This window comes from Girardinichthys multiradiatus, chromosome 2 (assembly GCF_021462225.1).
Source record: "Girardinichthys multiradiatus isolate DD_20200921_A chromosome 2, DD_fGirMul_XY1, whole genome shotgun sequence".
Lineage (NCBI taxonomy): Eukaryota > Metazoa > Chordata > Actinopteri > Cyprinodontiformes > Goodeidae > Girardinichthys > Girardinichthys multiradiatus.
This window is the reverse complement of record NC_061795.1, coordinates 41,832,884-41,860,855: the sequence shown is the minus strand read 5'-3', so window position 1 is coordinate 41,860,855 and position 27,972 is coordinate 41,832,884. Positions and strand designations below refer to the sequence as shown.

Here is a 27,972-nt window from a genome sequence, read left to right as displayed (position 1 = left end):
AGTTACCTCAAAGTGAGTCCAAGTACCTACCAGCTCCGTTCATCTCAGTGTGCAGTTCCATTGTTGTCTCACCCCCTCCTGGCAGATCAAAGTCCACTCCCTAGTAAGACAAATTTTGTTATTTTGTTACATTCACCATCTTGGACTTTATATATTCTTACCGTGTCTACTTACCAGTTTTCTTCCAGTTCCAGCTCCACTTCCTTTTACCTGCTCACTGTAAAATAAAACCTCTTGTAAAACTTCATCGGTCTCCTGATTGCTTTCTGCATGTGGGTCAAAACAATCCGTAAAACTATGACAGTCATTTAAATGACATTTTAAGTTTAAAGTTCTGTTTTTATTGTGTAGATATACCTCAGACCTGTAATAACATATGTTTCTTTTTACACTAACAGAGGGTAAATAATGTCTATGAGCAGCTTTTATTACGACTGAATGGACAATTAGTTGGACCCTGACAATCACTTCTTCTTTCAGGCAGATTCAGAAGTTTGAGAAGTATTTTCCTGTATAAGGTTTAGTCGCCAATACATCAACTTGTGCCTCTGATTCTCCTAAGTAAATTCAACACAAAAAGAGAAATGTCTCCTATATCCTTAAATGGATTAAACTGTATGTTTGCAGAAACCAGTATTGCCTATTCATATCACTCAAAAATTATTTATTTCTAAATAAAATTTGTCACTTTGCCTAATAAGACCAAGGTCATTAATATAGAAACAGTGGCAACTAAACAGTTACATATATTGTATAAAGGGACATAGCTTGTTGTATTTGTTTTCCTTGCTGACATTAAATCTGACTAAACATTTCCTGTTTTAGGTCAGTTTGGATTGTCACAAATATTTCAATTTGGTAAATGCCATAATAATCGGAGAGAAAATTCTTAGAGATTCCTTCTTTTAATGTTTTTTAAATTTAGAAGTTTACATTCATTTCCTTTGTATTTGGTCAAATACCCCATGGGACAGATGTTTTGGGTATCCGTCCACAAGCTTCTCACAATAGTTTTGGTGTCAAAGAATCGGTATCAGTGAGACGGGTCTGAAGGCCACCTGGCTCGCATAAACCTTGCTGTCTTGCACGCAAGCTTTAATTTCCTGGCTGATGTCTTAAAATGTTGCTTCAATATTCCCACATAATATTCTGTCACTACAGAGAGTACAAGTCCCTCCAGAAGTGCAAGAGCTCCCCATGCAGCAAAACATCTACACAACATTATACTGCCACCCCCGTACTTCACAGTTGGATCGTCCTCTCTGGCTTGCAAGCTTCCACCTTTTTCCTCCTAATGTAACAAGGGTCATTGTGACCAAACAGTCCAACTTTAGTTTCTACAGGGCATGCCTCCAAATATTAAGCTCTTTGTCCCTGAGTGCATTAGCAAACTATAATCTTGTTTTTTTATGTTGCTTTTGGATTAATGACTTCTTCCTTTATTAGCATTATTTTAGCCCATTTCATTACAGGTCAAATTTCATTCTGGATAATGACACTCTCTTACCAGCTTTAGCTTAGCTAGTCATAATGGAAGAAGTATGTTTGATGTGTTGCCTTAAAATACATCCACAGGTGTGCCGCCAAACATCTCGAATCCTTTAAATTAACATCAGAAACTTGCAAAGCCATGACCTCATTAGCTGAACTTTTCCACATTGTTTGAAGGCATTGTAACCTTACTGAACATTTTCATCTTAGTGCATTGAATTTTGTACAGTGTACTTTGATTTCTGCTTTCAAGAATATGGAATTTCACAATTAAATTACATGCTTCTCACAAGTTTTTACCTGGATCAAAGATCCTGGAATCTGCTATTTGGGAATCTCAATGTCCAAACAACACCTCAACCACACCCAGATTAGTTGTAGCAATGGCAGAAATAAAAGTTAAACAGTGCAGCTTTTTTAGACTTCACAATAGTTGTTACACATTTTATGATGGCTGCAGGACTCATCAGACTGGCCAGTGGAGAAGTTGTCTGGAAATACAATAGCAGCTCACAGCTCTGCTCAAAAACTTCTGATATATATTTTTTTATTAAACTGTGACCAGTCTATACTGATTTGAATCAATTCCAATTTTTCTTTAAGACCTATAATGTAAAACCATTTTAGAACGACATTCAAAATTACTTTTTTTCTGTCCTTGTTGTGAGCCGTAAAGATTTTGTTGTATTTAGTAGCACAGTCTATGTTGCACCATGTGTGGGAGAGCATTTGCTTTAAAACAGGATTTTGCTGTTTTGCAAGGTCGAAGTCCTTAAGTTGGTTGTGAGAAAGTTAGAAAAAGGACAGGGAATAGCACAAGGACAGACTATTGTATTTTTGGTAATATGAGCAGATGTGTTCGTTCTATAGCATGCTGGAGTTAAAAAAAAAACTGAAAGCAAATCCAGTTATTGTTTGACTTTCAGTTTTTGCCAATTAGAAGCACAGTCAACAATAGCAGAAGCCATTGTGGCGCACAGCCTGTGGGGCCAATTTAACAACTTCTCCCAGTTCAGCAACTGAAATGCTCCGTCAGAGCAGTGATGCTGTTAGATCTGAACATGCCTTTGGAGGATTCAGACTCAGAATCATCAGAGTTTTCTGCAGTATCAAAGCAATCCAGTGATGGTTGCCATTGCAAACAAAAGCTATTAAAAGATAAGTCAGCATGGTTTTAAAGCATCCTTCCTTGTGGTGCTTGTAAATCTTTCCTGATCTTTTTATGTCTACTTTTCTGAGGCAAAGAAAATGTCCTCTCCAAACTGACAGACTCCAAATAGCGTGACCTCGGTAGATCCATCTGAACACAAAAACAGACCCTGTTATGTGTCTTATCAGCCCTTTCTTAAATACAATGGAAACACACCAGTTTTGTATATTTGCCTGAATGCAGGCTGTACTAACAAGCCCTGTACTAACTACAGCTTTTACTATTAGAGCTCAAAATAATTTTTATTCATGGGGAAGATAAGAGTTTAGGTTAAATATAACAATGTTTTACTACCATTTAAGGATCAGGGTATTAGCCCGTAAACTTTTACTCCTAAGCGAGCAAAGGTGTTGTTAAGATTCTTTAACATCAAGGCCCAAGTACAACCAAGAAATGTTTCCATTCCCATAAGACTGTTGCATAATTTTCTAATTATCAAAGTTAAAAATCAACACTTGATCAGTTGTGCAAGGTAAATGCCTAGTTTGGGTTTTGCCAGCATAAAATTAAAACTGAAAATTGTTGACTTACTCTCTCTTGCCTAGTTTCTCTTCTAATTCTTGTCTTTGGATTTCTTCTCCACTTGTCTTCAACCCATACCCTTCCCTTTTGGAAAGACTGGCAGCAAATCACCGTGTTTCACCACTCATTTCATCCTCGTCTCTATTCTGATCATAAAAAGGTATGCCATACCAAAGTAATCAAACTCTAATTGGGTTTTTAGGTTCTCTTCATTTCTTACTGCATGATTATGCTAGAACCTAACCAGAATGTGGATGGTCATTGCAGGGTCTTGGAGAAATCTTCTGGCAGTTCAACAGTATTGTGATAGAGTTTTCATGATTAAATTGACAATGGTGGCAACATGTTGGGGTTTTGGGTGGGGCGTGGTTCCAAAACCACCTTATCTATGATGTCTGACCTGTGAGAACTATCATGTATTGGTCAGCGGACAATCTGAAGCAGGAGTAACTATGTTGACCTTTTGTCAAGGCAGTTACCTCGCTACGCCCAGACCCAGCTGGTAGCATTCCAGGTAAGTCATTGTAATGCTGTTGGGGAAACCACTGCATCTAGTAATTGCTATGGCTGTAACCAAAAGGAACTGAGCATGCAGCTGCAACAAACTATCCACATTCTTTACACCAACAATATAGCATCATTTACAAGCCCCTTGTACACTAAAATCAAGAGTGCTGCCATCCTCATAGAAGTAGGCTCCCACCTGCAGATTACGCCCAGGATTGACTGTGCTAGTAGGTCACAGACTGAAGGATGTTCTAAGTTTTTCATGCTACAGTTTAAATGAAGTCTAGCTTTTCAAAGAAAAGCCTGTCTATTGACGGAGGTGGGGTAAGAAGTAGAAACAGCAGCTCATAGGGTATATAATACCCTATGAGCTGCAAATTGTAGCACAAATACAAAAAATCTAATTCAGACTTTAGAGCTTATGTGTGCTTAGCTCACAGTGATCAGTCAAAAATGTCTATCCTCTCATGCTACAACAACAAATGATGGAGGTGCAAAAACCTGCCATATATAAGGGAAAATTTTGCATATTATGAGAAAACATTCTAGTACATGAGCCAGTGGGTGTGGCATTGTGGTAGGATGGCTTGGAAAGGAGCAGGAAAAAAAAACTATTTGGCAAATGCAAAATGATTGGTTATTTTAGAAAGATATAAGGGTTTCTGAATTTGCTGCAATCTAGAGACATTTTAACAGCATTTTGGCTCATTTTCCTTTTTGGTTTCAATCCAGAGGGAAAAGATTCTGAGATCCTTGTACTGATCTGACCATAAATTTGTGAAATAGAATGTGCTTTCCCAGTTTTTTTTGTTTATAATGCCTAACTTCACTATTTGAATAATTCATGTATAAAGGAAAACTTCTTTCTATGTAGCATCTTCCATTCACCAACAATTTTCTAGGCCACCTCAAAGAAAATCATGCTCCCATCCATGATGCAGGCCAATGGGCTGAAACATTAGCATGACTTTCTTTAAAATGGCCTGGAAATCAAGAGGTGAATGAGAGACTCTGCTTATACATCAACAGAACCAAACTTCTCCTTCAGCTCCACCAGCTTTACTATTAGCCCTCTAGCGTAGGAGAAACATTCTATTAAATCTACTTTACACCCAATCACCAAGAATTGCATGGCTTGTCCATGACTAAAATTAATGTTAGTGTGCAAAATCCATGCTTGGCAGATTTGGCCACTTAAGTGTGCAGATACTGTGAATCAGATGTGGCTTGCATAAGAAAAACATTTAGCCTGCTATTACATGTTTAACATTATTTTTGGGGTGTAATGCAAGGTTCATATTAGATCCAGGATTGTCCATTCAACTTCCTTTACTACAGAAATACAGAAAGAAATGTCCTCGAATCTTGTACATTTTGGTGTTTTCTTGTGCTGCTCAGTGTGTCTTAAGACTTCCTCATACAATACCAACCTAGTAACGCACTGTCCATTGACTTCCTATTTATGATAGTCAGTCACCTAAGATAAGCTTGAACAGACAGATTAGATAATCAAACTGAAATTCTTTTGTGGCTGCAAAAGGATTTCTCTTTAATCGAAATGTCATTGCTCACGTTGGATTTAAGCATCACAAATCCACCTAAAGCTGACAGCTTCTGTGTTGTCCACACTCATTAACATGTACTCACGCCAGGGGAGATGGTTATCTGTCAAACACAGCACCGTGCTAATCTTTCTATTAGCAGATGTGACTCAATGTGGCAGGAGAGGAGATGGAAGTAAGCCTCCTGTTGGAAGCTGAGCAGTGATCGATAGAGAGAAGCAAGTTTAATCACCTGCACCAGGACACATGCATATGCCAAGAATTAAACCTTTCTTCAAAGTCATTTACATGCTCTTAATGTACTATACACATTCATGCACCCAGATATGCTGGCGTGAGCTATTGTCTGTCTCGAGTTTTTAAGTAAAGGCTGAAAGGTTCTGGGGCTGTTTCACAGTGCGATAATGGCTCCTATCTAGAAATGTCTTGTTCCTGTAAGACAGTCATCATTCTCAACAATTACCTCCTCTGAACTCTCACACATACTCCTGTGGAAACAAACACACTGATTCAGGTTTTGTCCTATGCCGGGTTTTTCACCCTATTTAAACTTTTTATGCTTGTACAAACCTCATGTTGTTCTTGATCCTTCTGTGTTTGTGTTACTTGTCTTTTTCTTTGTTGGCAGACTGAGTTAGATACATCACATGTCTCACTTTATTTTTATTGACCGCGTTTCGATTTACCTCTCCAGGCGTGAAAAGTGGGTCAACACTTGCATTTTTTATCATCCCCTTATGTTTCTTTTTTCACAGGTTTCAAAAACATTCCCCCAACTAATATTAAGCCAGACACAACTTTTCTCCCTGACCTTTCTGCTCACTTCTTTGTCTTTTGCCACTCTTTTTTAACCCCTTTCTGTTCTTCATCCTGATTAGAGCAGCTACTGGATTCCTGTTCATTTCTAACAACATGAAAAGTGATATGGAGAATATTGGCTTACTTCGCAGGTGAAATAAGAAACACACAATTAGTATTCAGAAATTAGCCTATTTTAACAGAACCTCCTGTAGCTACGCATGATGAACCCCAGCCCTCTTTTAAAAATATGGGTTACTGCAACATTGTTTTTTGAGCAGTGAGGATGGATGTGATCTTTGTTTAATCTGCTGTCTATAATTTAGGAGCTTTTTTTTTGCTTTGTTTTTCGTTCAGTAACACTTTGAGCAGAACCAGCACAGATACTGAATTGGATGTTAACATCACATTCAACACTGATGATGATAGTTAACCGCTATTTATTGTAGGACTGAGATGACACAAGATTTAAAGAAAACGTTTAGTGTTTCATTTAGTACGGGCTTCAGAATGTGAGTAAAGCCCTGTCCTGTCTGATAATTTTTTACTTGGTTGAATGGGTGACATCTGTCTTTTTCATGCAAAGTTATGGATATTTTCTGTCTTCACAATACATCATAAGAAATGGATGTTAAGAGTTAAGTTGAACCTTCACTTGTCTCCATTATTATGTAAACGGTGTCCAGAATTGTCTTGTGCGTCTATTTAACTTGTTGCCATCTTGTCAGATTTATTTGACTAGTGGCACATGATTGACGGCTCCCTGCTTAAATATTAATAACAAGGCTTTGTTTCCTAAAATGCTGTGTAAAGTATTTATATTGAGCTGATGCACGCTCCTCTACAGTTAGCTGAATGACAACCCGGTTCATGCATGTTTTGATATTATGTGCAAAACTCCACATTGCAGAGATTGCCTTCCTGGGTGAGAAATGCTGTGTGACACCTTAACACTAACACTTCACGACAACTGTCTTAAACATCTGCTCTGAATTTCAAGTCTATATTTTAAAACTCATGGAAATTTGAAACAGAATAATGAATTTTTTTTTTTTACTCTGCGGTTTGTCGCCTTGGTAATCACCGCTGGTTAAAGAAAGCTTAAAACGACATGCTGGGCACACCATGAACAATGCACTCTAGACAGACACCAATTACATTTGTTCATTTCCCTTTGGGATTAATTAAGTATTTTCGAATTTGAATTTGAAATTGAATTTGAAGTGCAACAGCAACAAACATTTTGCTTAGAAGACATCCCGGTGGTAATGTCAAGTCTTCTCTTGTCTGTTTGGGTTCCGAAGACGGTCCCTCTGCTCCTCCCATCGTCCCAGTCCTGACAGCACCACAGTGTCCTCCACTTCCCTGTCAAATGTCCTGAACTCTCCTCTCTCCCACTTGCACAAACTAGCCCAATGTTCCCACACCGTCCTCCGCATTCTCAATATTCTCTCGAACAAACCTTCCGCCTCCTGCGCATTTGCGAAGCTTAGCCCATTTTCCCTCCATGTGAATCGCAGCATCGCTAAAGCCTTAGCGTGCGCTTCAACTGGCACTGCCACAACGCTTTCATCATCGGGGAAACAGTTTGCACTGTGCTGAGCTCTTCTTGGTCAAATCCCTGTAAAACAATAAACTATAGTCCTACTATTGCATCCCTTTCCTCTTTTTAACAGTTGCCAGTATTTTTTTTCCTGAGCTGCATATCTGAGAAATCCCACCAGTATGATGCATGGAGGCTGATTAGGGCTAGTGTGAAGGGCTTCTGTGATATCTTTCAATTGTATATTCACCTCCAGTCAGCCCTAAACCATCTGAAAGTATCTTCTGCACATAATCAGACAAAGCACCTCTAGTCTCTTTTCCCCCTTTTAGTCCTACCAGTCTTATGTTCTTTTGACAGGCCCTGTTTTCCTGCTGGTCAATTCGGGTCCAAAGTTGCTCAACTTGTTCCTGTAAGTAGTCATATTGCAAAAGTTAACTTAAAACACAGATATAAATAGGACATTTTTCTTTACATGAATCAGTGTACAATAAAACACACTTTGAATGTTTAACTGAATACATTTGCTCACTTCGTCAACTGACTTTCGTATTGTTTTCAGTGCATATTCATCCATAGTTAAACCGAACAGAACTTACTAAATGTTTAATCTGCTTTCAAGCAGTGTTGTTTTGTGCTCTGTGTCACCACAGATGTCTGACTAACCTGCATATATGGTTTCCATTATATCTGAAAGCTCATCTTGTGTTGTTTTCACTTTCATGTTGAATTAGCAAAGCTGTAAATCTATAAGTACTCATGTATCTCTCTTAGTGCTGTTGCAAACAATGGAACAGCTAAAATCCACTTAGGCTGCATCCTTGAAGATTAAACCAAAACTGTATAGCTAAATTATTAATACAAAACAGTAAAATAGTTGCTGTAGATGGACACCAAATTCTACAGAGCTGCAAGTTAAAATTAAGTAATGTTAACTCTTTTCCCAATTAGTTTCATCAATACAATTGGATGCAAATCAGTATATTATAGCTGTAAATGAACTAAATTTATATTGCGCTTTCAAGCCATACTGACCAATCTAGCTCTTTACACTAGTGCCACATTCACACTCGCATTCATAAACCAATACAATGAAAGGGTAGGCAACTTGAGGTTTAGTGCCTTGCCCAGGGGCACAGCAAGTGGCAGTAGAATGCTCGAATCGAACCCAAAACTTTTCGATGGCAAGACAACTATCCAGTGAGCCACAGTCATCGCTTGAATGTGTGTGAATCTTAGTTGCTTTCACAGAACCTGCAGACCCTTTAGGACCCCACACACAAAGATACACTTTCCTTTATTGAAAATAATGCCTGTAGCAGTCTATAAAAATGCCCCCACACATAATCCTATTTTTAATTGCTTACTTGAATGTTTTCAATCCTGATTATATTTTTAGCACATTTGTTTATGTTTAAATTGTTAGATTATTTTATTGTATTACATCTAAAAACCTCATGCCTTTATATGTGCACATGCAGTATATTTAAACAAATAGAGTGAAGGCCTCAATAATTAAAATCAGTTTTTTTAAGAATCTGTAGTCAGTGTTGAAGTGTTTGTTTGACTCCAAGTGCTGCCGTTTTTAAGAAAGACTCCGTTGGTGGTCCTGATGCCACAAATGGAACTGAAATCACAATTTGTATGTTTTCACAAAACGTTTTTCAAATTTAATCCATGTATTTCTGATTTTTAACTAGACATGGCCAAATGCAGTCAACTTTCTTTAATATAAAATCTTTAATTTAGTGTGAAGTTAGAAGATGCACATTGCATGCTTTAGCATTGTTTCTGCAGGCTAAAAAAGCATTAAAATGATCCTTTAGTGTGTTTTTGCCAAATCAGTTTACTGTGTTTTAGATTTGGAACAACGAACATGACAAACTTCGGAACTGATAGCAAACTTCTGAGTAGGGCAACATTTTCCGACCTTACAAAATGTTCTTGTTTTCTCTGACTTTTGAAATCTTTTTGCAATAGGTAATGCACACACAGACACACAAATTAATCAAAAGCAGTGGGATTTTATTCACTTGTTATTTAGCCTTGCTAACATCAACTGTATAGCTGCTTCAAGACAATAAAAATCATTTTAAGGTTACAAAGTCTTGTGGCAGGAAATTTATGAAGCAACTCATTGACTTGCTTGGTTTAATTATCTGTATTTAAAACTATAAACTAAGAGACTGTATAAGTTCTGTAATAGTAGCTCAGATTTAAGCATAGTTTTCTCATATGTGTAGCATTTCAAGTCATTTCATCAAGCACACATTCATTTTCATGCAGTTTTGCTGTAGTTTTAATTACGTTTGACAGTAGTCTGGCTGAGCTTTCTCCGCTTCTGTTATCTTACTTTTGTTTGATGCTTCTGTCTTTACCATTACAGTCATTCACTGTAGATATGAGATACTCATCCTTTCCCGTTTTGTTGATCACTGATCTAGCAGGGGTGCTTCATGTTAGTGTGTGTAGAGGTAGATCACAGCTTATCACGGATCCTTGAAGGGGTAGCTATTTGAAAATGCCGAGTTTCTCACTGGTGGCTGAGCAACGCTAAAGATCAGATCCTAGAGTCACCACTGATAATTACCGTGTGTCTTGTTGCAGGGCTCAGTGTGACCAGGGTTTATGACATGTGACATGCAAGTTTCCCCTACCTGAAACCTTTGCACAGTATTATATAATGTATAAAATGCATAAAAATTATTTTTATATTTCACTGTCCTATAGTAATATTCCATCATTAAAACATGTCTAGAAAAGTCCGTCCTCCTCACTGCCAGTCGTCTCTGTTTCCCAGCAGAATGTGTACTTTACCAGCTCCCAGCAGATTCACCTCGGCGTTCTCAGTCCAACCATCGATGATGACGATAATAAGTGTCTGGTGGACGTGAACAGCAGGCCCAGGCTGCTGGAGTGTAGCTACGCAGCCACCAAACACATGAAGCTCACCTGGACATTCGCTCAGGTGAGTTTCAACCCAAACCCTTGGATTTCTACATGGTTTAATAATGTCAGGTATTTTGTTTTGATGTGTTCTGTCTTTTATCTAATTGGCTTCCTTATTGGTACTTTGCAAGAAGCTTTTACTTTATGTTTTTCATCTGCTGGGCCAAATCTCTGCAGTGTTATAGCTTTAAATAATTAAGTTTGATTCAGGCCTCTTCCTCTCCACTTTGTTTCCGACTCAAGGCACCCCCGCCCCCCGGGATTGTCAGAGCACAGATCATTCATCTGCTGTTTTATGTGACAGACTTTTTAAAAGCACATCTGCCTCCCATAGATAATGAGCTTCCACACATCTATAGTTCCTGGCTTATAACAACCCTCACTTATTTTATAATCTTCACGCTTTTAATGTTGTCTTAAAGTGTGACATATTAGTTAAGGGAGCTGGATAATTAGTAACAAGAAGAAACAAGTAGATTCAAGCTCCAGGCTTCCCCGGTTTGTGTGTGCATTTGTACACATTTTTCTTTGTATCTGTGTCCTGTTTTTGTCTCAGACTGTTGTTCAGATTGGATAATAGGCTTACTTTACAGTCATACCTACACTTCATCTCTCCTTCCTCCGCACATCCAGTCTCCTCAGCGGACAATACAACCTCCCCATTTTCCAGCTCTTTAGGTCCTTCAGTATCCGTAGCTTCTGGGCAGACTGGCAGGGGAATCGGCCTCTAATTAGCATCAGCCAAAATCAGAAAGATTCTCACTTACAATTTACATCAGGAGTCAAAGACATGAGCCCCATTAGGCAAACCCCCATGGGTTTAAAAAAAAAAAAGAAAGCTCCATTTTCTCCATGAAAAGTTTGAAGAAGTTAAAGTGCTGAGATGGAATAAGTTCTAGCTTTCTAAAAGAGAAGATTAAAAGTTAGATCTATTAATGGTTTAATGTAAAGGAGTGCTATGAAAAATGTTACGTTTGTCCACATTTCATAGGTCAAACTTATTCTTTATCATCGTTAAAGATTATAGGTGAAACTTACTTTTGGCCTTCCACAAAACTTTCCTTTAATTTTTTTATTTCAATCAGTAGTGATGCCATTGCCTGATTACAAGAGTTGACCTAAATCTATTTTTGTTAATTTTGTAAATATCAAATATTGAAATTTGTCTAATACCTATCACCTTACATAACATAATTTTATACATTCTTAAAAAACATTTTTTGCAAAAAGGAATTATTTGTTGTTTTATGGAAGGCATTGCAATTGATAAATTACTATACCAACGTGTTTTCAAGTTCCCTTTTTTTTAAGTTTAAAACATAGAACACTTATTATGTAGGATTCTTAAGAGATAGATTTTATTTTCTCATCTCAAACATATCCCATTTGAATTCTAGTAGTCCCTAGTTCATAAATGGCAAAATTGTTCATTCAATTCAATTCAATTCAGTTTTATTTATATAATGCCTGTTGTCTCAAGGCACTTCACAACAGTCAGGTACATACATTCCAATTAGTCCTAACCATTGAACAGTGCAGTCAGAGTTAGTTATTTATTCAAATTGGATAAAAGGTTTTTCTGTCTAAGGAAACCCAGCAGATTGCATCCAGTCAGTGACTTGCAGCATTCCCTCCTCCTGGATGAGCATGTAGAGACAGTGGACAGTCACTGGCGTTGACTTTGCAGCAATCCCTCATACTGAGCATGCATGTAGTGACAGTGGAGAGGAAAAACTCCCTTTTAACAGGAAGAAACCTCCAGCAGAACCGGGCTCAGTGTGAGCGGCCATTTGCCACGACCGACTAGGGGTTTGAGAGAACAGAGCAGAGACACAAAGAGAACAAAGAAGCACTGATCCAGGAGTACTTTCTATGGGAAGGAAGAGTAAATGTTAATGGATGTAGCTCTTTTAGTCGTTTCACCTAGAAAGTAAGAACAGATCAATTCTGAGCCAGTTTTCAAGGTTAGAGTTTGAAAAGAGAGCACATATAATTAGTTACAGTAAAAGCTCAGTCAATTGCCATGTCTAGGAGAGAGAAAGGGTTAAACACTAAAAGACAGGGCCATGTGGGTCATCTGTGGAGGGTGAGCATTAAGTTGTTGCCAGCAGAAACTTGGACGATGCCCCTCTCCAGAAAGGTGTCATAGGTAGACACAGAGCCAGGCCAGGTGTAGCTTCTAGAAAGAGAATAGAGAGAACAAGGTTAAAAGCTGAAATAACAGCAAATAATGCAAAATTGGAGTAGTGTGAGAATGTAACGAAGAGGGTGAAAGTGGCCATTATGTCCTCCAGCAGCCTAAGCCTATAGCAGCATAACTACACAGATAGTTTCAGTTCAGATTATTTAGTTAAACGGCGCTTATTTACAAAAATGTCGTCTCAAGGCACCCCACAAAGGGTCCCACTGATGGTCATTGTTATACTAAAAACCACAAGGATTGGGATACCTCCCTCTGTCAGACTGATTATAGCCATTGGAAAAGAGAAGGGGTCATACAGGTAGCAGAAATGGAGGGTGTGTTTGCACCTCAACCATAACTGAGCCGGTTTAGGCTAAACCTGACTCCCCCTTACTCCAACCAACAGGGAGGAAGGCTCCCTCCCTGATAATCTAAGCCACTCTAACTATAAGTTTTATCAAAAAGGAAAGTTTTAAGCCTAGCCTTAAAAGTAGACAGAAAACCGGGAGCTGGTTCCACAGGAGAGCAGCCTGATAACTAAAGGATCTGCCTCCCATTCTACTTCTAGAGACTCTAGGAACCACCAGTAAACCTGCAGTCTGAGAACGAAGTGCTCTGTTAGGAACATATAGAACAATCAGATCTCTGATGTATGATGGAGCTAGATCGTTAACGGCTTTATATGTGAGGAGGAGAATTTTAAATTCTATTCTAGATTTAACATGGAGCCAATGAAGGGAAGCTAAAATAGGAGAGATATGATCTCTCTTTTTAATTTTCATCAGAACTCTTGCTTCCGCATTCGGGAGTATGTCAAAGATTTTCTTTTTAATAGAATCAATTTTATTTAAGAAGAATCCCATAAAGTCATGACTGCTAAGAGCTAAGGGAATGGATGGCTCAACAGAGCTATGGCTCTGTGTACGTTTAGCAACTGTACTAAAGAGAAACCTAGGATTATTCTTGTTCTCTTCTATTAATGATGAGAAATAAGCTGTTCTGGCTTGGCGAAGTGTCTTTTTATACAACAGTAGGCTATTTTTCCAGGTTAAGTAGGAATCCTCTAGGTGTGTAGAGCGTCATTTTCTCTCCAATTTTCTAACATTGTGCTTTAAAGTACGCAGCTCTGAATTAAACCAAGGAGCTAGCCTCCTATGAATGATTACCTTCTTTTTCAACGGGGCTGCATTGTCTAATGCATCATGCAATGATGAAGAAACAGTATGAACAAAAGAATCAATTTGTGAAGGGGCAGAAACAGAATTATTGCCCTCCACTGTGCTTTTCAGTTATAATGAGGAAATTAAAAGTGGAACAGATTCTTTAAAGGTTGTTACAGCATCGCCTGATAATGATCTACTATAATGAAATTTTATTTCAGGTGTGGAGTACTCGGATAAATTAAACATAAAGGTTATTAAGAAATGGTCAGACAGGACAGGGTTATGAACTATGACCCTGCTTTCTGGTCTGAACCCTGGGTTGTCAGAGTTTTGGAGAACTAATAAATTCGTCCAGATTCCTAGAAAGAAGAGCTGCTCCATCCAAAGTGGGATGGATGCCGTCTCTCCGGAATAGACCAGGTTTTCCCCAAAATGTTCGCCAGTTATCAATGTAGCCCACATCGTTTTCTGGACACCACCTAGACAGCCAGTGGTTGAATGACAGCATGTGGCTAAACATGTCGTCACTGGTCAGATCGGGGAGGGGACCAGAGAAAATTACAGAGTCCGACATTGTCTTGGCAAACTTACACACCGAAGCAACACTAACTTTGGTGACCTCCGATTGACGTAACCGGGTGTCATTATCGCCAGTGTGAATAACAATCTTACTGTATTTACGCTTATCCTTAGCCAGCAGTTTCAGGTATGATTTGATGTCGCCCATTCTGGCCCCTGTCAAACATTTCACTATGGTCGCTGGTGTCTTAGTGCCACGTTTCTGACTATGGAGCTGCCAATTACCAGAGTTGGCTTCTCAGCGGGTGTGTCGCTGAGCGGAGAAAATCCGTTAGAAACGCAGACGGGTTGGTGGTGACCTGTGGGCTGGGATCTAGGACTATGCTTTCTACGTACCGTCACCCAGCCGGCCTGAGGCCCCGGCTGCGCGGGCTCTGCTGGAGGACTGCTACGGGGAGCTACCCTCGGTGGCTCCGCGCTGGCTAAGGTGCCTCGGCTTTCTGCTGGTTTTTCAACAGCACGGAGCCGGGCCTCCAATTCTGACACCCTCGCCTCCAAAGCTACAAAATGCTACATTTATTATACGTACCATTATCACTAAAGGAGGCAGAGGAGTAACTGAACATCTGACACAGAGAGCAGGAGAGAGGAGGAGATTCAGAGTGAGAAACAGCAGAATGGGTAGCCATGGTGGAGCTAAAGCTAACGCTAAGCTAGCGACCCCTTACCACTACTAGAAAAACCGTGTAAGACACGGAGAGTCCCCAAACGTTAAATACAGCAACAGAAAGTATGTGTTTTAACGTGCTTAGGTATTATAACAAGTAAGAGATATCACAGTAGAGAGACATCAGATCAAAGGAGAGAGCCTTCACACACCAAACAATTCACCAAGTGCAACAGCAAAAACAGGAAGTGACATTACCCAGAGCTCCAGCCGACTCTCTGAACCAGCATACTGCAAATCTACTCACTCACCACCATCACTGGTGGTCTTCTTTGTCTGTTTTGGCTTTTATAGCCAACTTTTGAATTGGAGTTCTGTCATCACAAATCCATTGTAAGTGAGGTCAGTCACAATTAAAATCCTAAGCTACATGTGTCAATTACCTGGCAGACCCTAAAAGACTAGTGTGGAAGATAAGTTTTACTTTAAACATGAACCGAAGATGGCTAAACCAGACCAGAGCATTTCTCTTTAAATCATCCTGAATGGCCCAAATCAGATCAATGGAAAATCCATGGCCTAACATAAATAATTGTTAGTTATACACGCTAATCTCAATGCCTTTTAACGGTGATGGCTGTGGGTTTTAGCCTGGTAGCGGTATGTGTATAATAAAATTAAGCATTAATGCCATTCTTAATACACTGCTGCTATTTATTTCAATTGCGTAGGAAGACATGATGCCTTGGAAAATAACACATATTTTTAACACAGTAGCTTGCACAATTTGACACCAGACAATTCAAAAATTTGGCCAGATGAGCACCGTGGTTGTCATATGCCATGTATACCTCATATGTTTGCTACTGCAATGGAACTGATACAACTGTGATATATATATTGCAGGAATGTCCAAACAATATTACTTAATCTCACACTATGCCGAGGCTGGTCAACTCCAGTCCACAATAGCCAGTTTTCTGCATGTTTTAAATAATCCTTGATCAATAATACTTAAGTCAAATGAGTGGCTCGCTACCAGGCCTATGCAGAACTTGATGATTTACTAAGGAGGTAATTCAGCCATTCATTCATATGTGTTGGATTAGAGGATAATGTAAAAATCTCCAGGACCCCGGCTCTTAAGGACTGGAATACGTTGCTCCTGCTCTATGCTGTCTGCACTAATGACAATTCAATCACCTCGGCATGCCAGATGCTTGAAAATGAAGGTGAAACTGACAGGTTGACCTACATCATGGTTAATTTGGCTAATAATTATCTAACCACTTAGGGGCACTTGAGCAGCATTGGAATTTGATTCCTGGGCAGTTAGTTGATCCTTATATACAAACAAAATTATGAAACAAGACGGTGACCTCATAGCAAAAGGTTTTTACCCCATCCTGAAGCAGCAGAACACTGAATTCAACACCCATGATCCCAATGCACAAACACTGTTCGGAAAATGATTGCATCAAATAGAACACGCATTCTTTAAAGATGTGAGAGGGCTTGATGCTACATAAAATCCCCTTAATTTAGCAATATGCCAGCACACATGCCAAGATAGGAGTGTGACCACAACTTAGAGCTACAGTTTGCAATGTGCTTCTAGTATTACTGCCATTACCACCTCTACCACCGCTGATAGGTTGGATGGTTCATTTGAACATTAAAGGAACAACATATTCAAAAGTAATTTACAATGGTTAATTTGGTATATTAAAACATTATTTATATTTAAAAAATAAATTCAACTTGATTCTAAAGTAATAGCTATCAGAGGGTAAAAAGAAAAAGGGGAAGAAGCTGAGAAAAAAGAAATTCACAGAAACATTACAGACAGTTGGGTAACTCCTCTAAAATGTGTTAGGCAGAGTTTACTGTTAAAATGATCTTCATTATATCTACTTCTTAGTTGTTCTGCTTTTATTAGCTTCTTTATGGGCTGAACTTACTTTTTGGACATCCAATAAAAAGTTTCATTTCGCAGTGTTGAGCAGTTTGCTACCGTTCATTAGATTTACAGCAGAATAAAACAGCACAGTCAGAGTGCACCATCAGGCCTACCAATGTAGAGCCTCTTCCGCAAATATTGTCTGCTTTCAGATGAAGTCAAACTGGTGACATCAAGCGAAACAACAGTTTTAAGAATTGATCTTAAAGTACTTTATTTTACCACACTGAAAAGTGAACACAGCGAATAGGAAAGAAATATTTGAGGCAGCTTTTATCCTTTTTGCGCTGTCAAGTTTGACACTTTTTATTCCAGTTTTGGATAAACTTCAGAATCAATGCTCAAACACATTTTTTATCAAACTATGAACAGCAACTCATGATTTCTTAACACTGTAAAGCAAGAGGCTGAAGTCAATGACACTATTATTGCTGAACATCTGTGGTCGCACTCTGCGGCTAGAAATATTATCACAGGGACCAAGCCTTGGCTCTTGTGGTTCAGCCGTCCCCAGCTCGAAAAAGCTACAAGAACCCCGTTCCATGTGGGCCAACCCCCTGCAGGGACGAACTATAGCACCTGGCCACTGTCAGGTACTATATCGGGTGGGAGGCTTTGGGGAAGACCTAGCTGTGGTGACTTCCTGCATTATAATCTGGCTCAAGGGACAAGGAATGTCACCTCACTGGAAGGTAAGGGGCCTGAGCTGGTGTGAGAGCCTGACTGCTACCAGCTAGGTATACAGGTCCTTCTCAAAATATTAGCATATTGTGATGAAGTTCATTATTTTCCTTAATGTCATGATGAAAATTTAACATTCATATATTTTAGATTCATTGCACACTAAATGAAATATTTCAGGTATTTTATTGTCTTAATACAGATGATTTTGGCATCCGGACTGGGGTGTTGAGGCTGTATTATGATATCTGGTGGAACTATTTTACCTCAACACTCTCATCCCAGATGCTCTCGGTGGTGTTCATGGATGGGATCTCAAAGCATTGTCATTAGGGCGAGGGTGTCTGGTTCAGGAACCTCAAGGTCTTGTCCTTGGCATTTGAAGATGATATGGTTTAGCTGGCATCTGCGGTTTGTAAGGATTATGATTATTGATTAATTAATATTCATCAAGAATTATAATTTAAAATTATAATTTAAAAAATTGAATTTCAAAAATCATTACTTATGAATAGAAATCAGAGATGTCCTCTGGTGTTGTGATTATGAGCTCAAAGCTCTTTAATAATTATAAATTATTAACCAAATCACAAACTGTCACTGTTTATTCAACCACTTCACCAAAGGTGGGGGAACTTCGACCTTGTTTTGACAGATAAATCCCTCTTGCACGAAATAAACACAAACGCTTCTCTTAATTATATATATGAAGATTTATTGAAGCCAAATAATCCTGATATACCATTATTCTGGTCCAAAAACCTTCACCTAACTAACAAGCACTATTCTACACAAAGGGAATAAAAATGACTACCTAACAATGATAATAAAAGAAAAACATATATGCGCATTTAGTGTCTATGAAGATCAAACCAGTAGTTTTAAGGACAAAATGTGTAATTTAGGTTAAATGGAAAGATAAATCTTCCTGGTGCTGATGTCTCGATCGCAGCGATCAGCTGATAAAACGGTGGGGCCACGCCCCTTTAGCCTCTAGCGGCAGAACGCCCCAAATCTCGAACAAGGAGTCATAAAACTCTGAGGCGGGAACTCAGTGGAAAATCTCCAGCAATAAAACTGGAACAAACAGTGGTTGGGCGAGGCCCAGACCGCAGTTGCTTTGAATGAAAACTTTTAAAAGTCCGACTTCTAACTCCTGGCTGATTTGAGATCACGCACAATTCAGCACCAAATCAAAACACAGCTCAGCATAACATAATCCTCTAATTGCACCTATCCGGTTTAATATGAAAAGAACAAAATTACTTTGACGTTGATTTCTGCTCTCCACCGGTTGAGGAGGGATCAAGTCTGAAGAAAAAGGAGGGGAGGGGGACCACGCGTCCGTGATCAAATTAAAGAAAAAAAAATGCTAATTTGTCATCCGTCCAGGAAGGGAAAAGATGAACCGTTAGTCAACTGCATACACAAGGAGGAAAACTCATCTCCTTGGACATAGAACTTCTGCGGGTTTCCACCTGCGCCGGGTGTCGGCGGGGTCTTCGATCGGTGAATAAATCCTCTAATCTTCTCTTATCAGACAGATTTCCAGCTTTCAAGCTCTTTCGGGAATGGCCTTGTGGAGCAAAAGTTCGCCTGCGAGCTTTTGCCTCTCCAGATATGCGCCTCCGTTGCGCTGTCCTGTGAGACAGGCAAGAAATGGCAACGAAACTCTCCATCTCAGCCGGTTTATCTTCCCAGTGACGTCAGAGCGGCGACGTCTGTTGAGCTGCGCAAGTGCGCATGTCAAAATGTGCCACCAAAATGGATGACCCCAACAGCTTCATAACTATCAACATACACTGGAGCAGTTTATAGTTGCATACAAAAAGGCCATTATGAGAGTCAGTTCCTCTGAGTCTGAGGCCATGGGTTTCAACTTGGAAAAGGGTGGATTGCTTGAGGAAATCGGTGAGGAAAATATCAGATAAATGCATGTTTCGATTTTCCAGGTTGGGTTTTTTGCGTCATCTTTCTGTCCTTTCATTGCCCATGAAGTAAAGGGAGATGGTCTGGTTCAAGATCTATTGGAGATTTTTTCCAATAAAAGTGTGGTCATTCCTCTAAACTTAGTCACAAAAATAAATACTAAGAATGTTGGACAGCAGTGAAACCACAACATGTTGCATCCCAATAAATTCCATTAAATAATGTGTTCTTTTTCCTTCTTTGGTCCTACTTAGAGAGTAGAGAAAGCAATTAAATTTACACTTCATTATGAGTGTATTTTAAGATAAAAAGAATTTTGATTTGATTTTACTTTAATTACATTTTAACATTCACTTATTGCATCCTACACTGCTATTTTCTGCTCTTTGTCTTCACTGGGTCTTTTAATTCAGAACATCCTTTAAGCGGAATGACCTGAAGATTGAGTGTCCGGTTGACAGATTGCCTTACTCACTAGCCTGGCTCTCTGGCCAGCCCGTCTGATGGCTCTGTGGCAACTCGCTGCCTGACGGACTGATTAACAAGTGCTCCCACCTTAATAGCAATGAATCGATAGTGCAATCCAACTCTGCAGAATGACAGGAGAGCTGAGTACAGAATAAAGGACACTGTGGTGGATAAATGCCAAATGGTTTTCTCTGCAAGAGAGATGACTTTTGGAAACGTGTGTTTCAGTGTAGACTTTAACTTAGCCTCTGTGATTTGCGTGATGAGCCAGCTTTTAGGTGGTGGCTTTTCACCAAACATTATCAGGAATTTGCACACTTTATATAATCTAGGTTCCTGCTGATAAAAAGGCCAGAAAGATTATTGTGATTATTTTAATTGAGTTAAAGTCTGCCACTCCATAGTTATGAACCTTTGTTCTTCTTTGTGTCCTACTGCTATAATCTCTTATCAACAGTCACAGCATAAAGCCACAGTTAAGGTGAAATTGTTAAAACCAGGGCTCTGAAGCTCCTAGGTTTCTGAAAGTTGTGGATTGATGTAATAAGTAGATAAGATAAAGGTATTTGTGATGTGAGCTTTTACAAATGAATGCAGTGATGTTTTAAATACAAGTGTTATTTATTTATTTTTTTATACAGTTATGGAGCTGCATAAGAACTGTAGACATGAACCAAAACTGTGGGTTTAAAGAAGCAAACAATCAGCTTATAATAGCATAATTTTAGGTGACAACATGTAGGTCAAACATTTTTATTGTGGATATTGTTACTTCATCAGTTGTGAAAGTAAAACATTTGATGAGAGCATTTTTTGTCATTTTATTCAGATTTGATACACATTTCCAGGAAACCCCTGCATTAAAATAGCAAAAAGCTTTCCTGAATTAAAAACAATCAGTCACTATTTAATAGAGCAAGTTTCATTAGGAAAGCCATTTTAAACAGCAAATTTAATAACTGAGAATTTCTGAGGCTATGACTTTGTTAATAAATTGATCATTAAAGGTGTGACTCAGCTTTCAAGCATATAATTGATTGATGAGGGAGCCACAATGACCTCAACCGGAGTTGGTTCACTGCCAAATTCTAAGCAAAGTTCAGAGAGGTTTTAGTACAATGGCTGATCAAACATTAGTTATTATATTCTGGACTAAGCTGTAAGAATAGTTGATCTGTCAGATTTTGATAAACTGATTGTTTAGGTCCTCTTCACACTGGATCAAGACCACCATATGGTCTTTAGAATCTGCCAGACCATTTCAATGATGTTAACTAAATTTCCTTATAAATGAGAGATGCTGTTCTCTTTCAGTTCTACTTTAGAGAAGGATGCAGCAGTTTCTATTTTCATCATTTTATCAGCTGTATAAGAAAATGCAGATGATGGGACTTTGCAGCATCCTCTGAATGTGACATTTTTTGCAAAAATAATAACAAGCTGCAGTGCTCTGTGCATGTTTCTTGGGGAAATTGGTCAGAAAGAATCATACACACAAATTCCAATATCTGTGTTTTTTTACAGATCACTCTGAGATGATAAAGTCAAGGCCCTAAAGCCTAAAGTTGTTTTCTAAGAGTCACCCTGCAACTATTGAAAAATGATGTGAGCTGCAGCCAAGAATCTGTGTTAACTGCTTATTGATGTTTAAGGAAACAAAATCTTCCCTACAGAGATATTAGAGAATGCCTGAGATATTGGCTTGGATCCATAAACAAAAAACAAAAAAACTGGATTTAATTAAGTACTGCAGTAATCATATACATTTTAAATTGTAAAATGGTACCACTAACTTCCAGACATTTTCCCATAATCAATTAAAACTTGTACCTGTTTCATCCCAAACTATAGTGTTAAATTAGCTTAAAATATGCTGCTTTGTGCTGATACTAGTTGTTTACTGCTATTCACCCCTCCTCCTTATTGCTCAATGCAATGCCAGGGCTTTTCTGACGAATAAGTTTTCCTTTTGAACAACAGCCTAATGCTGTTAAAAAGACAAGACAAAACTCCAAACACTCCTGCAGCATCTTTGTTCTAGGCCAAAAAGATGAACGTTATGGCGTGACCAGACACCCTGGACCTTAATCCAATAGAAAATGTCTTTTTAGTTTGTACAATAAACGTTAAAAAATGCACATATTGAGATTTTTTAACAGCCTAATGTTAATATTTCTTTGTTAAATTTAAAAATTGTTTTATGTTTTTCTTTAGAATAGAATCTGCAGCCTTTCTTATGCATTTAAGGACATAGAAATAAAAGCTGTTACTCACATTTTTAAATATACTTCTATTTAAACACAGAACTGGATGTGGATGAATTGCTCTGTGCAGAAACAACTATTCCCACCATTTTAAGAGACTCAGTATAATACATTCCACTCAAAGACAGGCACAAGTTTTTAATCCAGAATTGTTTTGGTCACATTAAGACATTCAAACACTGCTGGTCATTTTCTGGATTCCCACTGATGGTCATTCTGTTGATGGTATGTGTTTTGTTTTTGTGTGTAAGCGTGTGAGATTTGTAAAGCATATTGCTTTTAATGGAAAGCAGCTCTCTTGAAAAACACAGCAAGTTTGACACAAATGAGTTTCATCTCCTCTCTCATGGGGCCCAAGCTCATTAAAATGTGTTACTGTTACTGTTCATGCCAAAAAAAACTAAGGACCTACTTTTGTTGCCAGCTTGTTGTTGAAGTAAATGAAATGTAACACACACACACGCACACACATGGAGAGAAAGCAGGGCTCATATCAAGTAAACTCAAAGTAAGGTCTTTATTTAAAGACACATTGTTTTAAGCAATAACTAGTTACACTAACGTTCAAGTACTCAGCAGCATATTTTACATTCCTGCATTTATTCAGCATTATTGGCAATAAATACATCATTATGATTACTGTCAAACATCGTAATGCCAATGAATTAAAAAAATAAACGTATACTTTCATATAAACACCAAGCTGGTGATCATTTCAATGAAGTCAACAACAGATGGGAGCAGCCAGTTTTAACAGTGTTGGGACTTTCTGTGAGCAACAATGATTTGTGGTTAGAAATTTGCCAAGCTTTACCCAGATCCCAATCAGTCATGTAGGTGGTGGCCCCTTATTTCCTAACCCAAACCCCTAAAGGTCAGATAGTGCAATGTTCAGAGAAAATGCAAAAAGCTAAGTCAGGCTCCACTGGCCTGGCAGTTGGAATGCTAAATGTTAATGACAGTAAAATTGAAGAAAAAAAAAGAATAGTGAAATTATTAGTGAATAGTGAACAGTTGAAAGAAGAAAAAAACTTTTCTCTAGAAAAATATCTCAGAGCTGGATACATCTGAATGAATCATAAGACTTCTGGAACCTCTGGTTGAATAAAACCAAAGTGCAGCACACGAAAACACCTTATGCCAGTTAACATACCAGCTAGTTAAACCAAAGAGGTTGAAGAGACATTATTTGAGCTTTGTTTTTGTTTTTTTTACAGACACAATACCTCATCAGGTTGCAGTCAGAAAGTCGCCCATGGGCTCCTCTTTATACCATAGTATTCTAGGGTCAAAGTTGAAGCCATCTATCTGACTGTTGATCTTGTCTCAACAGGATAATCAACAGGACAGGTAACAGAATGGCCGAAAGAGAAAACAGTCAAGGTTTTTGCAATAACCCAGTCAAAGTCCTCACCCCAAGCTGGTTGAAATGCTGTGGGGGGGGGGGGGGGGGGGGGGGGGGGGCTAAGAGTGTGAAACCAAAATCCCATAAACCTTAAAAAGACATCGATAGGGAAAAACTGACAGGAAGTTATTGAGAGTTATGCTGCTTTTTTTTTTTGTACATGACGGTATCCTGCAAGTCAAATTATAAATGTTATTAAACCTGAGGAAACAATGGTTTCTCATTTGGGACCCAAAAATATGGTGTTTGAGAGGATTTCTTGTTTTAGATATGATAAAAATAAATAAATCCTTGACATGAACATGAATAAAACTATGTTTATGCATTATGGGAAGGAGTGTTCTGATTAGGAATGTGTAAAAACACAAGTTATTCATGCCTATATCTTTACATCTAGGTTCTTTTAATTATACAACAGATTTATTTAATTTAAATGTTCTATTTTATTAATTTGATGTTTCTTTATTTTAATAAACTGCCCAAGAAGCTTTGGGGTTAAAATGAAAAAACGTTTTTTTTTTGCATTTAGAATAAGTTCATTGCTTTGCTTGAAGAGTGAGACACCTCTCATGAGTAAAACCAGGAGAGTGGTGGGAGTTTGGACTCCTGCCATTCCTTGTTCTGCTGTAAAAAAAATCAGAATTCAAGTTGTGATCTCAGGCTTTAAAATTTTAAACACAAGGTCAAATGAATGTTGGCTGTGGCTGAAAACTACCTATTTATCACAGCACATATTCTGCAGCCTGTTGGAAAAACTTTATGTGTTAATGGTAAGGTTAATGAAAAGATTAATAATACAGTGCCTTGCGAAAGTACTTGGCCCCCTTGAACCTTTCAACCTCTTGCCACATTTCAAGCTTCAAACATAAAGATATGAAATTAAAATTTTTTGAGAAGAATCAACAACAAGTGGGACACAATCGTGAAGTGGAATGAAATTTATTGGATGTGTCAAACTTTTTTAACAAATAAAAAACTGAAAAGTGGGGCGTGCAATATTATTCGGCCCCTTTACTTTCAGTGCAGCAAACTCACTCCAGAAGTTCAGTGAGGATCTCTGAAGGATCCAATGTTGTCCCAAATGACTGATGATGATAAATAGAATCCACCTGTGTGTAATCAAGTCTCCGTATAAATGCATCTGCTCTGTGATAGTCTCAGGGTTCTGTTCAAAGCACAGAGAGCATCATGAAGACCAAGGAACACACCAGGCAGGTCCGAGATACTGTTGTGGAGAAGTTTAAAGCCGGATTTGGATACAAAAAGATTTCCCAAGCTTTAAACATCCTAAGGAGCACTGTGCAAGCAATCATATTGAAATGGAAGGAGTATCAGACCACTGCAAATCTACCAAGACCCGGCCGTCCCTCTAAACTTTCATCTCGAACAAGGAGAAGACTGATCAGAGATGTAGCCAAGAGGCCCATGATCACTCTGGATGAACTGCAGAGATCTACAGCTGAGGTGGGAGTCTGTCCATAGGACAACAATCAGTCGTACACTGCACAAATCTGGCCTTTATGGAAGAGTGGCAAGAAGAAAGCCATTTCTCAAAGATATCCATAAAAGGTCTCGTTTAAAGTTTGCCACAAGCCACCTGGGAGACACACCAAACATGTGGAAGAAGGTGCTCTTGTTAAGGTTTACGAGATATTGGATCCCAGAATGCAGACGAGCAGGCATCGTGATGGTAAGTGAAAAAAGGTTTAATTACAAAAACTCACACTCAGCAGGAGGCAGGAACAAAACAAACGGGCAGGCAAGACAGGCATGGCATGATCAAAAAGACAAGACTAGGTTTGCGAACAAGACATGAGCATGAGAAATGTTTCCACGACGACTAACTGAACAGGTATGTATAAATGGAGCATGGTACAGGTGGAAAACAAAACTGATTAACATGGTGCCGGTGAACCGAATAAACTTAATTGACAGACAGAACAAAACGTGGCTGCGGCAAAAACAGAGACTCTAATATACAAACAAAACATGAACAAGCCTAAAACATGAGCAGAAAAATAATAAACAAAAGCATGATTCAAAACTTGAGCAGTGAAAAACATATAAGGAAAAAACCTGAAATCAAAAAACCCCAAATCATAACAGCCCTGATCAGATGAAACCAAAATCGAACTGTTTGGCCACAATGCAAAACGATATATTTGGCGTAAAAGCAACACAGCTCATCACCCTGAACACACCATCCCCACTGTCAAACATGGTGGTGGCAGCATCATGGTTTGGGCCTGCTTTTCGTCAGGAGGGACAGGGAAGATGGTCAAAATTGATGGGAAGATGGATGGGGCCAAATACAGGACCATTCTGGAAGAAAACCTGTTGGAGTCTGCAAGAGACCTGAGACTGGGTCGGAGATTTATCTTCCAACAAGAAAATGATCCAAAACATAAAGCCAAATCTACAATGGAATGGTTCACAAATAAACGTATCCAGGTGTTGGAATGGCCAAGTCAAAGTCCAGACCTGAATCCAAGGGTCTGTGGAAAGAGCTGAAGACTGCTGTTCACGAACGCTCTCCATCCAACCTCACTGAGCTCCAGCTGTTTTGCAAGGAAGAATGGGCAAGAATTTCAGTCTCTCGACGTACAAAACTGATAGAGACATACCCCAAGCAACTTGCAGCTGTAATTGCAGCAAAGGTTGGCACTACAAAGTATTAACGCAAGGGGGCCGAATAATATTGCACACCCCACTTTTCAGTTTTTTATTTGTTAAACAAGTTTGACACATCCAATACATTTCATTCCACTTCACGATTGTGTCCCACTTGTTGTTGATTCTTCACAAAAAATTTGAATTTTATATCTTTATGTTTGAAGCCTGAAATGTGGCAAGAGGTTGAAAAGTTCAAGGGGGCCGAATACTGTAGGATAAATATCAAACAGTGATGCAAACTGAATGACAGACATTTGACAATTAAAATTTTATATAAACTTTGTAATACATGCTGCTTTATATTGGTATGTGGTTGTTTACTTTTAATCAGATTAATTCCCTTTATATAAGCAGGTGTTTACTTTCAGTGTTGGAGTATGGTAGCTTATTATGTTTTAACAGCTTTTTCTGCTCCCCATGGTTTGAAAGTGTTTGTGTAACCCTGCTGATTTAATAATGTATTTAATATTTACAATGTAGGTTACCTCTGAGCAGTGAAGTGTGCATACATGTCATTACCAAAAGTGTAGGTACAAAACCAGGTAATTTTTAGGAGTTTTTAAAACAAATGCATTTCCTTGGGTGGTAAAGTAGACAACTGTGACATTTACAAAGTCGGAAAGATATAATGAGGTGTATTGGTACATGTATACCCAGCTGCCATTGTACAAACAGCACTTGCATGCACATTCAGTCAGATACAGAATATATCAGTCACAGGCAATCATAATTGTTAGAAGATTAAATGCAGATGTTTGTATAGCTTCCTGTGGAACCAGCTCCCAGTTTTAGTCCTTGAGGCAGACACCCTGTCTACTTTTAAGGCTAGGCTTAAAACTTTCCTTTTTGATAAAACTTATAGTTAGAGTGACTTAGATTATCAGGGAGGGAGCCTTCTTCCCTCCCTGTTGGATGGAGTAAGGGGGTGTCAGGTTTAGCCTAAACCGGCTCAGTTATGGTTGAGATGCAAACACACCCTCCATTTCTGCTACCTGTATGACCCCCTCTCTTTTCCAATGGTTATAATCAGTCTGACAGAGAGAGGTATCCCAATCCTTGTGGTTTTTAGTATAACAATGACCATCAGTGGGACCCTTTGTGGGGTGCCTTAAGACAACATTTTTGTAAATAAGCGCCGTTTAACTAAATAATCTGAACTGAAACTGAATCTGTGTAGTTATGCTGCTATAGGCTTAGGCTGCTGGAGGACATAACGACCACTTTCAACCTCTTCGCTATATTCTCACACTACTCTCCAATTTTGCATTATTTGCTGTTATTTCAGCTTTTAACTTTGTTCTCTCTATTCTCTTCCTAGAAGCTACACCTGGCCTGGCTCTGTGTCTACCTGTGACACCTTTCTGGAGAGGGGAATCGTCCGAGCTTCTGCTGGCAACAACTTAATGCTCACCCTCTACCGATGATCCACATGGCCCTGTCTTTTAGTGTTTAACCCTTTCTCTCTCCTAGACATGGCGA

At 38.8% G+C, this 27,972-nt stretch overlaps 1 protein-coding gene across 2 annotated transcripts in view; it reads left to right on the top strand.

Moving 5' to 3' along the window:
- The window catches only part of LOC124855778 (polypeptide N-acetylgalactosaminyltransferase 18-like), a 233,783-nt gene that overhangs the window by 196,217 nt on the left and 9,594 nt on the right, over positions 1–27,972 (top strand). The window contains exon 10 of one of the 2 annotated variants that reach the window (XM_047345868.1): positions 10,437–10,601. In XM_047345868.1, the coding sequence (XP_047201824.1) occupies positions 10,437–10,601 (165 nt within the window). Of the gene's footprint in view, positions 1–10,433; positions 10,602–27,972 lie in introns of both variants that reach the window. The other variant, XM_047345867.1, reaches the window with a different exon arrangement.